Raw genomic sequence first — 17,939 nt, forward strand, 5'->3', positions numbered from 1 at the left:
GTCCTTGCCTTACTCAGGAGCTGTCTGATTTTATTGTTATCCTGTCCTCTTTCTCCCTTTCCTTTTCTGTTTTGTCTACTTATGACCCTGGCCTGTTATGTCCTGTTACATTTAGACTGCAAAACAATAAGGGGGACTGTCTCTATTTGTGTTTCTATGGCAGCTAGCACATTTTTGCATGCCCAAAATAATAATGTTCCTTGCTTTAAATCTAGGATAGTTATTCCTTGACTGCTTTTCGTCATCCTTTTGTGTTCCTTGCACTTTTGCCAGTTTAGATGTCCTTCACCAAATACCTAATGTCTGGACTGGTGACTTGTACTGTGTACCACATTTCATTCTAGAGACTAACAAATTTATTAGAGCATAAGCTTTCGTGAGCTACAGCTCACTTCATCTGTAGCTCACGAAAGCTTATGCTCTAATAAATTTGTTAGTCTCTAAGGTGCCACAAGTACTCCTTTTCTTTTTGCGAATACAGACTAACACGGCTGCTACTCTGAAACCTGACATTTCATTCTAGTTCACTTTGAAATGGCTCAGTAGTTAAACTGTTGACAGATAGTGTCTCTGATTACATTTCATGCAGCCCTCATGGAAAGGTTGGTTGTTAAAGGAAGAGAAACATTGGCTTGTCTACAGGTCTCATAGGACAAAGGTCCCTGGTCTGAGAGCATTGTAGAAAAATTTTACTTAGCTTCTGATGGAGAGTATTTCATCATTTTTTAGCATCCTCGTCTAGCCACTGCTAGTAACCCTACTCTTCTCTGTCAAAATGAGGGTTGTGTTACGAGCATAAGAGTATATAGGGCTGGAAAATAAAACAGGAAACTGGAACTTAGGGAACTCTTAAATAAATAGTTAATAATGGAAACCCTAAGTGAGCCAGTTATAACCGTAAATTAATATTAATTTAATGTACTTCATTTTTATTTTTAGGCAGATACGCAGATTGACAGAGAACATCAAAACTTTTATGAAGCGTCATTAGAATATGTGTTTAAAATTCAAGAAGTACAGGAGAAAAAGAAGTTTGAATTTGTTGAACCTGTAAGTTTTGTATTTATTTTTCACTTCCTTTACCTACATTTACAGTGACTATATTTAAAGATGAAAATTTTGGTTAATGTTCTTATTTTTTGATCTCTTTTTAATTAAAGGAGTTCTTGAAAGTAGTTCATGAGCAAACAGGCATAACGTTCTTTCCTTGGGAATTATCCCCATTTCTTAAAGAAAAAATGTTCATGTCTATTGTGAAGTAAAATAAGTTTGAAATCTGCATGACATTTTAATAACTGAACTTAAAAGGTTGTGTCTGTGTAACACGTAACAGAGATTTCCTAATATAAAAATTGGCTCAAAATTCCAAACATATTAGTCTTTAAGTGCTCAGAGTATGAAGTTTACCTCATGTTTAGTTTTGTTAAGTTACATATGAAATAACATGAATAGGACATTAAAATTCATTTTTATAATTATTAAGGTATTTTTGTAAAGTTATATAATGTCTGTAGCAGAACATGTCTGAGACCACTGTGTGACTGGCAGAAGTTGTGCCAAGATTTTAACAATTAGGACTATGAAGTTATGTTTATAAATCTATATTTAAAGTGCCAGCTGACTCAGGCTCCTGGGGCTTGGGCTAAGGGGTTGTTTAATTGCAGTGTAGATATTCAGGCTCAGGCTGCAGCCCCAGGGTCCTAGAGCCACCTGGTCCGAGCCCAAATGTCTACACTGCAATTAAACAGCCCTTAGCCTGAACCCCATGAACCTGAATCAGCTGACACAGGCCAGCTGAGGGGTTTAAACTGCAGTGAATACATAAGAACATAAGAATGGCCATACTGAGTCAGACCAAAGGTCCATCCAGCACAGTATCCTGTCTACTGACAGTGGCCAATGCCAGGTGCCCCAGAGGGAGTGAACCTAAGAGGTGGTAATCTAGTGATCTCTCTCCTGCCATCCATCTCCACCCTCTGACAAACAGAGGCTAGGGACACCATTTCTTACCCATCCTGGCTAATAGCCATTAATTTCCATTAATTTATCCAGTTCTCTTTTAAACCCTGTTATAGTCCTAGCCTTCACAACCTCCTCAGGCAAGGAATTCCACAGGTTGACTGTGCGCTGAGTGAAGAAGAACTTCCTTTTATTTGTTTTAAACCTGCTACCCATTAATTTCATTTGGTGATCCCTAGTTCTTATATTATGGGAACAAGTAAATAACTTTTCCTTATTCACTTTCTCCAATGCACTCATGATTTTATAAACCTCTATCATATCCCCCCTTAGTCTCCTCTTTTCCAAGCTGTAAAGTCCTAGCTTCTTTAATCTGTCCTCATATGGGACCTGTTCTAAACCCCTAATCATTTAGTTGCCCTTTTCTGAACCTTTTCTAATGCCAACATATCTTTTTTGAGATGAGGGGACCACATCTGTACGTAGTATTCAAGATGTGGGAGTACCTACCCTTAGACACCTAAATTCAGCCCCAGTCCTGGAAAGACTTGTGTATGTAATTAATTTTATGCATATGAGAGTGCCTACTGAACTCAGTGGGACTACTTTCATGCTTAAAGTTCAGTACATGCATAGGTCTTTAATTACCAGGACTTACGTGGCCTGATAATCTAAAATGTTGGACACTCCATAGTTCCCATGGATTCAGTAGGCTACTAGTTCTGAAAATATTGGCCCACGTCATTTGGATGAGTGCCAGAAGTGTTCTGTTTCCCCCCCGCCATCACAGCCACCAAATACAATACAGATAAAAGATTTGTTCACTATGCAATTGTCCTGCTACATAACAGTATCCTGATACCTCACAGATTTCATGAAACATTTCAACTGGACAGTGCATTTTTTTTTCTTATTGGCAGATAACCAAGCAATATTAGTTAGCATTTTGTTTTTGAGGCGGGATAGCAGTTGCATATGCCTGCATTGTTTTGTGTATCTGTAGTTTCCTTGACAAAATGGCTTTCTGGTAAATGTCTCAAAGACAGAAATGCGTCACTTGTGCAAAAGGAGCATCCTCAAACACAGCTCTCTCATTTCTGTCTCTCCCAAACAACGCCACTAGCTTCCAGTGTATCTAACCTTGGCATCGTCCTAGATTGTGAACAAGAGTGAAATTCATCTGTAACTCCCAGTCTCCCCAAGAAGAGTTACTCTAAAGTGCCTATCTTCATGTATTTTGAGATGAGAATATATTTCAAAGTGAATATTTGCATGTTGGTGAGAAACTAACGAACCTTGATCCAGCAACTAAAAATACCCATGACTAAAACATAGCCTTACTTATAATTTATATTATGGACTTGCTATTAGTGAGGATGTAACGTACACCAAAATAGGAGGAGTAAGGAAAGATGCAAATCAGAGCGAGGATTTCACCCTCATTTCATATTGGGGCTGTAAGAATGGGATTTTAGGAAAGATTTGAGAACCATGAAGAAAAAGGCTAGCTGACTAGATTTTGGAAGAGACAAGGGAGGTGAAGTAATATATTTTATTGGACTAGCTTCTGCTAGTGAAAGAGACAAGATTTTAAACTTACACAGAGCTCTTCTTCATGTTGGGAAACTTGGGGCAAGTCTACATTTAAAATGTTGCATTGGCACAGCTTTAATGAAGGCGCTCAAAGGTGAGGAGAGAGAGACAGCTCTCCCATCAGTGCAGGTAACCCCCAAGAGGCAGTAGTTGTATCAGCGGGAGAAGCTCTCCTGCCGACATAGCGCTGTCTACATGGGGTGTTAGGCCGGCAAAACTACGTCACTCAGGGGTGTGGATTTTTCCAGTGTCCATAAATTCATAACTTTGCTAGACACAAAAAATCATGGACTTAATAGAGACACTGGATTCATGACTTACTGCAACAGTCTATAACTCATTAACAGCCCCCACTCCCCCCCACAGCTACTTCTCTTCCTCCCCTTCCTTTCCTGCCTATGACTGGAGGGGTATGAATGGCCACTTCACCTTGAATGATCCTTTGAAATATGTGTTAAATATTTAAACTTAAATATAATAAATAATTATATTAAATAATACATATGCTAAACCATTTGTTCCATCTTGTATTTAGCTGTGACATCTGAGGTAAGTTTCCCAGACCTGAAGAAGAACTCTGTATAGCTCAAAAGCCTGTCTCTCTCTCCAACAGAAGTTTGGTCCAGTGAATTATATTAAATAATACATATGCTAAACCATTTGTTCCATCTTGTATTTAGCTGTGACATCTGAGGTAAGTTTCCCAGACCTGAAGAAGAACTCTGTATAGCTCAAAAGCCTGTCTCTCTCTCCAACAGAAGTTTGGTCCAGTGAAAGATATTACCTCACCCACCTTGTCTCTCCAATATTCTGGGACTGACATAGTTACAACAGCACTGCATACCTAGATTTTGGAAGGACACTGCAAGCTAAAGGGGAAGCATGGGAAAAAAGACATAGAGACATTTGTTGATGAAGTTTTTTACTGTTCCACCGTAAAACATTATTTGTAGTATCAAACATATTCAGTAGAAAAAAACCCAAAACTTTAATCTCACCTGAAGATTTTGGGAAGTCCAAAGTGTCAACTTTCCATTAACTTTCTCTTCTACTAGGCTGTGCTTATAACTGTATGCAAGCAGCAGTGAAAATGATTCACAGGTTGTAGATGCATTTTAGAGTGGATTTAGGTGGGATGTTAACAATTACATGTTAAATGAGGCTCTTTTTTTTTTCCATTTGAAATCAACAGAATGAACAATGGAGACTGACTTTCTATGTTTTTCTCCCCAGTGAAGTCCTAGAAAGCAGCAAACTAGTGGTAAATAGTTGTGGCCTGTTGAGGTTTAAAATGATGTATATAAAAACATCATACTATAAACACTTACACAAAGGGTAATTGACAGACAAAGTCACTCATTTCATATATTTCAATAGGGATTTTGGAGGGCATTAGTGTTGTTTCTATTTTTTTTTTATTTCTTTTTTTGCTGTGGAAAGTGTAGTGCAAATTACTTTCAGATTACTGAAAAATGTCATCTTAAGTAACTTCTGTTATATTTATCTTATTTCAGTATATGATAGAATTGATTGCTCAGTGCAATTCACAACACATGCTCTACATGTGCGCAGATACTACCGAGATGAGTGTCATATAAATTCAGAAACAGTTAATTGTTCTTCATTAGCTGTGCTAATTATAAGGTATTTTGCTGGTGTCATGCCTCTGATTCTCCAGCCTAGTATCTCATTCCTTTATACAGTTTGAAATGTCCTAAGTATAACTAATGAATACAGGGAGTTGTATTTTTATTTTATTAAAATTTTCCTTCAAAGAGATCTGTCAATGAGGAAAGGAGAGATTCTGCTGTGGAGGTAAAAAGAGGGGAAATTATTGTGCCAAACAGGACTCATAGACTTTAAGGCCAGAAAGGACCATCATGATCATCTAGTCTGATCTCTTGTACATTGCAGGTCACAGAATCACACCCACTCACTCCTGTAATAGACCCCCTAAACTCTGGTTGAGTTACTAAAGTCCTCAAATCATGGTTTAAAGACTTCAAGTTACAAAGAATTCACCATTTACACTAGTTTAAAGCTGCAGGTGACCCATATCCTATGCTGCAGAGGAAGGTGAAAAACCCCCAGGGACTCTGTCAATCTGATCCGGGGGAAAATTCCTTCCCGACCCCAAATATGGCAATCAGACCCTGAGCATGTGGTCAAGACCCACCAGCCGGACTCACCCTATCTAGTGTCCCATCACCAACCTTTGGAGATTTTTGCTACCAGCAGTCACAGATCAGCCATATGCCCTCGTAGGCAGTCCCATCATATCATCCCCTCCATAAACATATCAAGCTGTCTTCAAGCCAGTTAAGTTTGCCACTGCTCCCCTTGGAAGGCTGCTCCAGAACTTCACTCCTCTGATGGTTAGAAACCTTTGTCTAATTTCCAGTCTAAACTTATTGATGGCCAGTTTATATCCATTTGTTTTTGTATTGGCCCTTAACTGAAATAACTCCTCTCCCTCCCTGGTATTTATCCCTCTGATGTATTCATAGAGAGCAATCATATCTCCCATCAGCCTTCTTTTGGTTAGGCTAAACAAGCCAAGCTCTTTGAGTCTCCTCTCATAAGGTAGGTTTTCCCTTCCTCTGATCATTGTAATAGCCCTTCCCTGCATCTGTTCCAGTTGGAATTCATCTTTCTTAAACATGGGAGACTGTGTATTCCAGATGACGTCTCATCAGTGCCTTGTATAATGGTAGTAGCATTTCCCTGTCTCTACTGGAAAAACCTCGCCTGATGCATCCTAGGACTGCATTAGCCTTTTTCATAGCCGCATCAAGTCTTTGGCCACCTCTGTCGCTTTCAACTGATTTCAACCCCAGCTTATAGCAAAAAAATTTATTGTTAGTCCCTAAGTGCCTGACACTTTGCACTATTAAAGTCCCTTCATACTGAACCTTGGAAAGGCTCAGTGGTATGGGAAACAAAGTGGGGAAAGTAGCCCAGCAAATCAGGTGTGTAATACCCATTGGTGCAGTGGAGGAGTGGAGAGGAAAAAAGCGGGTAAACTACCAGTTCTCATTTGGGGAATATGGCGTTTAGTTTAAGTTAAACTGGGTTTATCCAAGTTTAGCCTCATCTACACTAGTGCATTGGAGAGGAAATTTGCCAGGTAGGAGGATAGTCTTCTTTTGGGTGGGGGCAGAGGGAATGGGTGGTTTATGAGGGAAGGATGGTGGATGAATTATGTTCAGTGGATTATCTCTAAATTGGGGACTCTAGTTCTTTACAAAGGTCCTATGTATCCAACCCCAGAGACCATGGGTCTACTTCTATGTTTGCTGCGCAGTGCCTCTCGTCTCAAGACTGTGGTCTTGAAGTCTTCAAAATCCTTTGTCCTTGGGGGTAATAATTTCCATGGAGACAATGACTCTTGTAGGTAACCTGTGGCTTTTGCAGTCCAAGAAAGTTCATACTCAAAGGACAGCAGGGGTATCTTCAGTACCGCCCTGCCTTTGGTGGTTTTACCAAAGAAAAGAAGCTATAGAAACACTGCAGTGAATGTTGCCCACTGGACACTGAACCATTGCATTCTCTGTCTGCCCTTGCCTTGTCCCCTTCCTGAACACTGTGGCTGGGTGGGGTAGGTCCATTTAAGGATAAATCTAAGCCTAGATATATAGACCTGGCTAAAATGTTGGCAGTTTTTATAGTCTGTATGCTATGCAGTTTTGTATTTATTATCTTCCATATTTATAGATTTTATTGCATTATGATACAGAAGTTCCTCTTTATTTTTCTTGTTGATAATTCAGGTGTTAGAAACTGTGTTTGCATCAGTAAATTTTTTGTGGACTCTCTTCTTTAATACATTACATTAACATTACAATGATTGGGGAGCTGCCTCTACTGTATTACAGAGACAAGGTGGGTGAGGTAATATCTTTTATTGGACCAGCTTCTGTTGGTGAAAAGGACAAGTTTTCAAGCCCCATAGAGCTCCCCCTGAAGTCTGGAGAAGGTAATCTTAGTGTCCAAGATAAATATAAGGTGGGACAGATTGCTAAGCATAAAGGGTTCACACACTTATAAGACAGGTTTCAGAGTAGCAGCCCTGTTAGTCTGTATTCGCAAAAAGAAAAGGAATACTTGTGGCATCTTAGAGACTAACAAATTTATTTGAGCATAAGCTTTCGTGAGCTACAGCTCACTTCATCGGATGCATTCAGTGGAAAATACAGTGGGGAGATTTGTGTACACACACAGAGAACATGAAACAATGGGTTTTATCATACACACTGTAAGGAGAGCGATCACTTAAGATGAGCTATTACCAACAGGAAGGGGGGGAGGAGGAAAACCTTTTGTAGTGATAATCAAGGTGGGCCATTTCCAGCAGTTAACAAGAATGTCTGAGGAACAGTGAGTGGTTGGGTAGGGGGGAGAAATAACATGGGGAAATAGTTTTATTTTGTGTAATGATCCATCCACTCCCAGTCTCTATTCAAGCCTAAGTTAATTGTATCCAGTTTGCAAATTAATTCCAATTCAGCAGTCTCTCTTTGGAGTCTGATTTTTGAAGTTTTTTTGTTGAAGTATTTCCACTCCTAGGTCTGTAAATGAGTGACCAGAGAGATTGAAGTGTTCTCCAACTGGTTTTTGAATATTATAATTCTTGACATCTGATTTGTGTCCATTTATTCTTATAAGAGACACAAAAATTGAAGTAGGCCATTAACACGTCTGCAGTTGTAGGACAATGGAGGGTTAGTAGGTAATGTAGGGGTGTGTTACAAATTGTTGTAATGGGACATAAAACCTGTGTCTCTGTTAAGTCCATGGTTTTCAGTGTGAAGCAGAGTTATGGATTTAAGTTCCCAGGCTTGTCTTCTGAAAGGGTTGTGCAGGTTTCCTGTGAGGACGAGGACTGGGAGGTCAGATATGGGGTGATCGCTTAGTGAAAAGTGTTTTGCTCATGGGTGACTAAGTGTTTGTCTGTTATCATTTGTGTGTTCACTCAAGAGTGTAGGGGTTGTCTTGTTTCACCCACATGATTGTTATTGGGGCATTTGATGCTCTCGATGAGGTACACTGTGTCTAGGCATGTGTAGGACCCGTGAATCTTGAAAGGTGTAGTGTGGGGCGTATTGATAATCGTAGCAGTGGAGATTTGTCTGCAGGTTTTGTATCTGTTGTTCTAACTGGGCCTGGTGCTGCTTTGAGTTGGTGTGTTCTGGTCCATGGAGTGCTTATTTCCTATGATGAGCTTGGAGAGGTTATGGGGTTGTTTCAAGGCCAGAAGAGGGCTTTGGGGAAAGATTTATTTCAAGATGTGGTCAGTCTCCCCATGAAGTATGGGTTGTAATTGGGAACCCATATGGGTTCTGGTGTGGGGTGGTAGGTGATAACTAGGAGTATGCGGTTGGTGGTGGGTTTATTTTTTTCCTGTATTGAAGCAGGTTCTCCTGGGGTACTTGGGTGGCACGTTCTATGATGCAATGTACTTTTCTGGTGGAGTGCCCTTCTTTAGTGAAGGCAGTTTTAAGTCCGTTAAGATGTGTATCCCAGACTTTCTTTTCAGCGTATATGTTGTAGCCCACAGCTCCCACCACAGTGCAATCTACCATATTACTTGACTCTTTTAAAACTAGTTCTTTCTTGGAAAACAAGAGTGAAACTGTACATGGAGATGGATAAATAATGTTTTGAACTGAATTCTGAAGCACAATTTAAATTAATTCTGCAATAAATCTTGCAACACATTTAAAACCAGAAGCAAATAAATAAATGAAAACAACCTCTCAGACAACTTCTGCTATTAGTTATGCCAGTGTGAATCCAGAGTAACCCTGTGAAAATCAATGCCATTTTCTCAGGATTTACACTGGTTTGATAGAAAGCTGACTTTAGACTTCTCTTAATGCTTGCTTAGAGCTGGACCCTGTTCCCTCTTTTGACAGCAAAACTCCCACTGATTTCCATGGAGCAGGATCAGGTCCTTAGAGATCATCAAAATCTGACCTATCCGAAGTGTGACGAATAGGATCATTAATTAGTCATCAAAGATTTAAAAATAAATAAATAAAACTAATTCTAATTGCATATGTTTAAATGATGGCCTTGTGTAAACTTGAGCTATCTAAAATACTGGTTTTTTATTAAAAAGAATTTTTGTCTAGATACAGTAGTAAAACTCAAAAACAAATTCCATCTTTTTTGCATTTCCCACAATGTTATTCACCAAACTCATTTTAAACTGGATAGCTAAATACCTTTTCATTCTATATGCATAAATAAACGGAAGTAAGGAGACAGTGACTTTTGGCTGATGCACTACAGGCCAAAGGTTAAATTCTTCTTCTGTCCAAAACCTAAGTACAATCTTCTTCCTGTGAGAATGAAATGACCAAGCAATCTCAGGGTCACAAACTTTACATAAAAATAAATAAAGGCCCAAGCAGTCTTTGGATTCTATTTCAGGTTCTCTGTTGAAATCCTTGCAGCTATCGCAGCATGCAGACAGATTATTGTGTTAAATGAGTACAAGTCTGATTTCTGTATTGATCTGGCTGATGAGATATTCAGAGTGAAGTAGCAGTAAAGTGCTTGTTGCACTTGGAAAATTGAGAATATAAATACATTGGGGATTGTATGTAACATTTGGTGAAACCAATCACTTCTTAACACATTCAGATCACATACATACTGAAAAATACATACTGAGAATCATCTTTAAAAAAAAAAAAACATTCAGAATGCTTTCTCTGCATTTACATGGAATGAGCCAGACTCTGACATAGTGCTGCTTGAAGTAGCCACCAAAAAGCCACAAAAATCATGAGCCAGGGACAAAAGTTTTTCACCTCAATTTTGGCTCTCCAAACACAGTGCTTATTAGGTCATGTATACAGACATGCATACCTGCATCCTCAGTACACATGATTTCTACACAGGGCATGAAATACATCACCCTGGGGACTGCGTGAGAGAGACACTGTAACATTTTTGGGGGGTGGGTGTTTGGGGAGCCCTTGGCCAAGAGATTCCCAAGGCCAGATCCCGTGAAATGCATAACTGCGACACTTCAAGAATAGTTACATGAAAACAAACACAACTTAATGCATCGTAGCTAAAACATAAAGTATTTTATTCTTATATTTATCCAGATATGTTATCCTTTCTTATAAATTTAACTTTGCTGCCATCTAGTGCTAGTTATTTTTTTCTCATTTCACAGTACGCTCAAACCTTAACAAAAACCTTTTGTATTAGGGAAAATGAAAACAAAAAAAATGAAAAAGTAAATAAGCTGTGTGAATTTTTTTTCTGCATCTTTCCCAGAGCTATAGATTAAACAGCCAAAAGTGAGTGTTCTTCACAAACAGGTCTTAAACTTATCTTTAAAAAACTTATAAACTGACACAGCAAGAAGGGTTCAGTGCATTTTTTGTATGGGTTAGTCATTTAAGAAAGCCCACTATACGCATAGAGTGCATTCTTCTAATTTTGGTTTATCATATTAAAAAGAAATTTTATAGAGTAGCTTTAAAACAAAAGATGTCCTAAAAATATTTTAGGTGAGGAAAACACAAATTTAAAAATTCCCTAGTCAATGTCAATTCTCAGATCTTGGATAGATCTCTTATTTTTTCTGAGAAATTGTCATATTTTATTTGCAAAACCTCTAATAAAGAGAAAGTTGCAAGGGACAAATCCTTAGGTGGTATAACTTGTAATAGCCCAGTTGAAGTCAGTGAAGGTATGCCGATTATACACCAGCTGAGAATTTTTCCTCCTGGCAGTGTAATCTACAGTTGCTTTAAAATGGACATTGACATGTAATTCAAAGCCATATATGTAAAATAAACATAAGGTGTTAAAAAAGCTTAATGCTCAAGAGGCCTATTTTATGTTCCAGACTCTACCGCTGACTTGCTGTGCAACCTTGAGCTCTTTATTTTTTTCCTCAGTTTCCCCCAGGGATAATAATACTTACTGACCTACAAAAGAGTATTGTGAAACTTAATGAATTGTTGTTTGTAAAGTGTTTTGAGAGCCCCAGATTGAAAGGCCTGTGAAAGTTCAAGACACCTAGAACTTTAAGCCACAGTGTTACCCCTCTGTCTCAGCAGGTGAGAGCTTTGCTGGTGATTAGACTGCCACACTAGTCTGTCTACCTGCCACACTAGTCTGTCTACCTCACTAGCAAACTGCTTGAGACTCTGCCAGTCTAAACCTTGTCTTGCAGGTAGCAATCAGTGAACCCCAGATACCAAGTTCCCTGGAGATGTGTGTCTGCAGTGTTCAGTTCCTCTCACTGTGACACACTCAGAAGTTTGCTGCCTCCAAGTAGACAGTGCACACCCCAGCCTGTTAAGTTAACTGACGACTCACACTTCACTTTAATACACAGCGCCGAGGGGGTTCTGTTATAAAGCAAGCATATGTTTAATAAAGGACAGAGTTTAAAGTGATACTAAGAGAAAAAGAGAGAGAACTGGTTACAAGCAAAACAAAACATGCTTTCTAGTCACTCAGACTTAATTTTAGGAATTTACAAAAAGAAAAGGAGTACTTGTGGCACCTTAGAGACTAACAAATTTATTAGAGCATAAGCTTTCGTGAGCTACAGCTCACTAGTCTTTGCCTAAGCAGTTTTCTTTCTTACATCAAGTTACCAGCATCTCTAACCCTCCAGGCCAGGGGATTCAACTTTCACAGGCTCAGACCGTGTTGCATCCTCTGTCCCTTAAGTGGTGGATAACTAAAATGTCTCTTTGTTCCCTTTATATTACCCAAAGACCATTGTCTTTGCCTCAGAAACCAGGAAGGCTTCCTGGGGTGCAGACTCTGACCTCTGGTGAGCTCTCTAAGCTCCTTCCTCCATTAGCTGGATTGCTTTTTTTACCTTCTATGCAAATATACTTTCATTGTCCTCTGCCTGTATTCAAGCCAATCAGACAAGGCAATCCACATTCCTTGTTTAGGGCAGGCTCAATGTATGCGTAACACCGACGGGGTCATCAAACCAGGGACCTCTGGAGCTTAGTGCATGAGCCTCTACCAAAAGCCAACCGGCTGTTACCTAAGGCTGTAGGGCAGACTCATTTAACTCTCTCTGAGTGGTTTTGGTGCCACTAGATGGGACAGAACACCACCCCAGAAGGTGTGCAGGTACATATGCACTGCCTCCCAAACATATTTTAAGAACCTATGTTGACACACATACGTAACTCTTTGTACCCAACCAGTACGTACATCACAGTGATTTTTCAGGAGCTGCATGTCACCAGTTTGCATATGAAACATTACAAGACACTTTTTAGATACATATTATGACAACACGTGTTCGGGATAGTGAGTGTGCCCAGCCTGATATGAGTTACAGTATAGTGGGCCCTCTACCAGTGGGCATTGAGGGATTTTTTGGGTCATGGGTCTCTAAATGTACAAAGTATCATCCTCAGCAGCAGCTTTATTTCAGATATTCGCATTGTTTGCCACCCTAGAATGCAGTAGTCTGTTGGCACATGAAACAAGCAAATGAGACGGAACAATCTAGATTCAATATCCCAGGTGAGAGAAGTGCAAAAAATATTACATAAATTGCACAAATGATGAAATCAGTACTTTAAAAATGTTTCATTTTTCATAATCTGTGGTTTTGCTAGCATAAATAAAGAAAAAAAATACATTAAGCGTTTGATTTCTGCCTTTTCAATTATGTATCCAAGTGGAAAACATCCTTATTGTAGATTTGACTTGTATGTTAAACGTAATTATAATAATAGTACTAATAATACTTTGTATCTATAGTGCTTTCATTTTCAGGCTCTTATGTTTAGATAATTACAGTAAACTAAATTATGCCATATGCCACAAGAAAAAATAGCTATAAATGGTTTAATAGTAATATAACTTGCTGCATCATCAGTAGTCATCCTCTTTTTATTATCAATAGGCACAGTATAAAAACATCAACCTAAATACAAGGCTTTTAAACATAAATACATGGCAGGAGTATATTCATTAAAGGACCAAAATGAGTCTTTCAAAAACTTCAGTGGCACTCATTCATGCTTAAATGTTAATTAAAAAAAAAGTAAATGACAAAAAACATATCCTGTCTTGATACAGATTTAAATTTCCTTACTGGAAACTGTAAAAGACATACCAATTGAAATTCATCAGAGTTTATATTTTGTTCTTTAGAGCAGGAAGAAGTGGTCTGGAACTTTTTGTATTCATTTCAGTTATGAAGCTGTCCAAAACTTATTTTCAAAACTCTCATCTGGAGAAAATAGGTCAAATAGATTTTGGAATGAGGAAGGTGGAAAAATGTTCCGAATTGTCATAGATTCAAAACAAAACAAAAATCCCTTGAACTTTGAAAGTTTGCATTCCTTGCTCATGCAAAGCTGCCATTGAAAGTGATGAGAGTTTTGGGTGTTCCAGGAATGCAAGTATGGGCTCCAAAAGTATTAAGATCATAGTTTTGCTAATTAGAGTAGATCAACAACTAAGGTATCCTTATTTTTTGTTTTCCAGCATCTTAAGATTCACCTGTATATATAAGGATAATGGGTCAGTTGTGCTTTGAAATGACTTTTTTTCCTTTGCAGTTAATAACTTTTTCTGTGTGCAGATGTGGTCGCCCCATCTCAAAAAAGATATATTGGAATTGGAAAAGGTTCAGAAAAGGACAACAAAAATGATTAGGGCTATTTGAGGAGAGATTTAAAAGACTGGGTCTTTTCAGCTTGGAAAAGAGACAACTAAGGGGGGATATGATAGAGGTCTATAAAATCATGAGTGGTGTGGACAAAGTCAATAAGGAAGTGTTATGTACTCTTTCTCATAACACAAGAACTAGGGACCACCAAATGAAATTAATAGGCAGCAAGTTTAAAACAAACAAAAGGAAGTATTTTTTCACACAACACAGTCAACCTGTGGAATTCCTTGCCAGAGGATGTTGTGAAGGCCAAGACTATAACAGGGTTCAAAAAAGAACATGAAGGATAAGTCCATAAATGGCCATTAGCCAGGATTGGCAGGGATAGTGTCCCTAGCCTCTGTTTTTCAGAAGCTGAGAATGGGTGACAGGGGATGAGTCACTTGTTGATTACCTGTTCTGTTTATTCCCTCTGGGCACCTGACATTGGCCACTGTAGGAAGACAGGATACTGGGCTAGATGGACCTTTGGTCTAACCCAGTATGGCCCTTCTTAAGTTATTCCTAAATCAGCATGTGTTCTGTTATATTTGTGATGATTAATAGTTATAATGCCTGTTTTGATATTTGTGGTTCTTAGTATTTGTAATGCATGTTTTGACATTAACACCTTATTTTATCTTTTCAGCTTTTGGCATTTCTTCAGGGATTATTTACTTTTTACCATGAGGGATATGAGCTGGCCCAGGAGTTTACCCCATACAAGCAACAGTTGCAATTCAACTTGCAGAATGTAAGTTTGAACAGTATTTACTACAATTTCTTAGCTAATTGAATTTCAAAATAAAAGAGTAGAAATGCTTTATTGCAACACTAAATCTCGAAATGTTTAGGAACATAAATAAAAAATATGAATAATTGAAAGGTGTTTGCTGAATGAAAGGTATGGTATCAAGTTTCTTTCCACCAGAAATCTTTGAAAATCAGTTGTCAGATGTTTGATCCATGATCTCCAGGCTTGACTAGTGCAACTCACGGTCTCCTCAATTCAAAAATGTATCCCTCTACAGGACACCACTTAACCTCACACTTTAAGTTCATATTTAAGTTGTCTTAAATAGAGATGGACTTAAGCACGTGCTCAAGTGCTTTCCTGACTCAGGGCGTATGTCCAGGAATGAAGGAACACACCCTGAAAATGCTTCATGTGGTACAAATGCAGCAGCTCATCTGCATAGCATTACAGGTTTCCATTAACCACTAGTCCTGCTGGTCTGTTGAATGTACTGACTCCCCATTGAATACAGAGTGTACTTCCAAGTCTCTATCTTGATACTGAAAGCCATCCAGGAGATTGGCTCTAATTACCTGAGAGATCACCTTTCCCAAACCTGCAGCTTCTAGGCCAACTGCTGGTCTCCATGGCTCCAAGAGAGATGTGCTGACAGGACTTTTATTGCTAGCTGCTGCCCCTGCAACCACTCCCTTAAGGGACAAAGTTGGTGAGGGACTCCATAGTGTGGAGGTGGTTTTGCCCTGGACTGTATTAATGTATTCTTCTTAGGTTTGATGGCCCCAACCCTTCTACCCTCCTTTATGCCTGCTCCCACATGTGAATCCTAAAACCTATGGAGACCATTGTCCAAGGACATAGAGTGTTGGTGGCTAACACTGCCCTCACTTCACACACAAGTCTGTACACAGAACCCCCTCTGTCTGCAAGTCCTCACAATCTTTTCTTCTTCCAAATTGTATATGTGCCACTTTTGGTTAAAGGCACAAGGGGTCACTGTTGCTTCACTGCATACCCCGTATTCCAGGGATGAGAAAATACCCATACTACAGTCCAATGACTTAAATAGTTTAAACTAGGGGAGATCTCCACCAATCTGGGTCTAGGATTATGGACCAAAGAGAGAAAATATATATTGAGACTGTGTTAACACCTATGTAAATGTGCCATGAGAACCAGAATTACTAAATTGTTTCTCCTCTTTCACTGTTAGGTAAAAACACATTCATCTCTTTCTCTTGTTTAAATAATTGTTAGTGCCTTTTCTAAATTGCTTGTGGGATGACATCTGCAGGGCCATAGCTCTAAGTCAGGCAGAGAGAAGAAGAAACCTTTTTGATTCCCCCCATGCAAAACATGCAAAAGCTAGAAACTTAAAATGATATAAGCAAAAGGGTGATGAACAGAAAACGGAGATGGTCTTCCTGCAGGAGAGAGCAGGGGAGTTAGTTGGGTGTGGTGGTGATCCGGGAGGCATATAGCAAGCTCTCAGGAGATTAGGAACTGGAGGAGAAAAAAAGGTGTCCACTCCTTTGTCTTATATTTTCAATGCTTTAGTTTTCTCTCTTTTTGTTTTCCTCTTTCCTGCTTCTTTCATCTTCCCTCACTACCTTTTGCCCTGCTATCTCTCCCTCATCCTCTCTGCCATATTTGTTCACTCTGTCACATCCACTCTATCCTTTGTCTGCCTCTTTTTTCCCCTTTTGTTCTTTCCTCTAATAGCCCCTTCCACAGGCCAATAACTCACCTGCAACGCAGAGGAGTTGAGCAGAAGCTTGAATCGACTGAGCTACCTGTAGATTCATCACTCACAGCAGTGCCCAGTCTCAGACGGAACTTGAATCACACTTTCTGCATGAGGGAAGGCTGGGTTGTTCATTGGGTGACCTGACAGAGGGCAGGACAGCAATAATATATGACAGCCCTTTCTCAAGTGATAGGTCCTGCAGGGTTCACATGTTCTCACCCAGCCTGATGTCAGTTTCACTGGCTCAGCTTGCCAGCCACTTCCTTCAGGTGACCACTCTGCTTGGTTTTACAAGAACTGAGACAAAACGCTGTCTTGGTTTATGTCAAGGTTCCTTCCCCACTCTGAACTCTAGGGTACAGATGTGGGGACCTGCATGAAAACCTCCTAAGCTTTCTTTTACCAGCTTTGGTTAAAACTTCCCCAAGGTACAAACTATTTTACCCTTTGCCCTTGGACTTTCACTGCCACCACCAAACGTTTAACTGATTACTGGGAAAGAGTTGTTTGGAAACATCTTTCCCCCCAAAATCCTCACCAAAACCTTGCACCCCCCTTCCTGGGGAAGGTTTGATAAAAATCCTCACCAATTTGCATAGGTGACCACAGACCCAAACCCTTGGAATTTAAGAACAATGAAAAAAGCATTCAGTTTCTTACCAGAAGAATTTTAATATAAGAAAAGGTAACAAGAATCAGCTCTGTAAATTCAGGATGGTAAATACCTTACAGGGTAATTAGATTCAAAACATAGAGAATCCTTCTAGGCAAAACCTTAAGTTACAAAAAGACACAAAGACAGGAATATCCATTCTATTCAGCACAGCTTATTTTCTCAGCCATTTAAAGAAATCATAATCTAACGCATATCTAGCTAGATTACTTACGAAGTTCTAAGACTCCATTCCTGTTCTGTCCCTGGCAAAAGCATCAGCCAGACAGACACAGACCCTTTGTTTCTCCCCCCGTCCAGCTTTTTGAAAGTATCTTGTCTCCTCATTGGTCATTTTGGTCAGGTGCTAGCGAGGTTATCCTAGCTTCTTAACCCTTTACAGGTGAAAGGGTTTTTCCTCTGGTCAGGAGGGATTTTAAAGGTGTTAACCCTACCCTTTATTTTTATGACAGTTTAAAAAAAAATATTAGCAGTGACACATGGATGAGCACTGAAACAGGGTCCTGATGCAAAGCCCATTGAAGTCAATGGCAAGACTTCCAGT

The 17,939-nt window shown here is 39.3% G+C and overlaps 1 protein-coding gene across 1 annotated transcript in view; it reads left to right on the forward strand.

Moving 5' to 3' along the window:
* ARHGAP42 (Rho GTPase activating protein 42) overlaps window positions 1-17,939 on the forward strand; it is a 306,489-nt gene that overhangs the window by 202,596 nt on the left and 85,954 nt on the right. Inside the window, 2 exon segments of the mRNA XM_043504183.1 lie at window positions 940-1,050; window positions 14,871-14,975. Of these exon segments, the coding sequence (XP_043360118.1) occupies window positions 940-1,050; window positions 14,871-14,975 (216 nt within the window).

Source organism: Dermochelys coriacea, chromosome 1, assembly GCF_009764565.3.
Source record: "Dermochelys coriacea isolate rDerCor1 chromosome 1, rDerCor1.pri.v4, whole genome shotgun sequence".
NCBI lineage: Eukaryota > Metazoa > Chordata > Testudines > Dermochelyidae > Dermochelys > Dermochelys coriacea.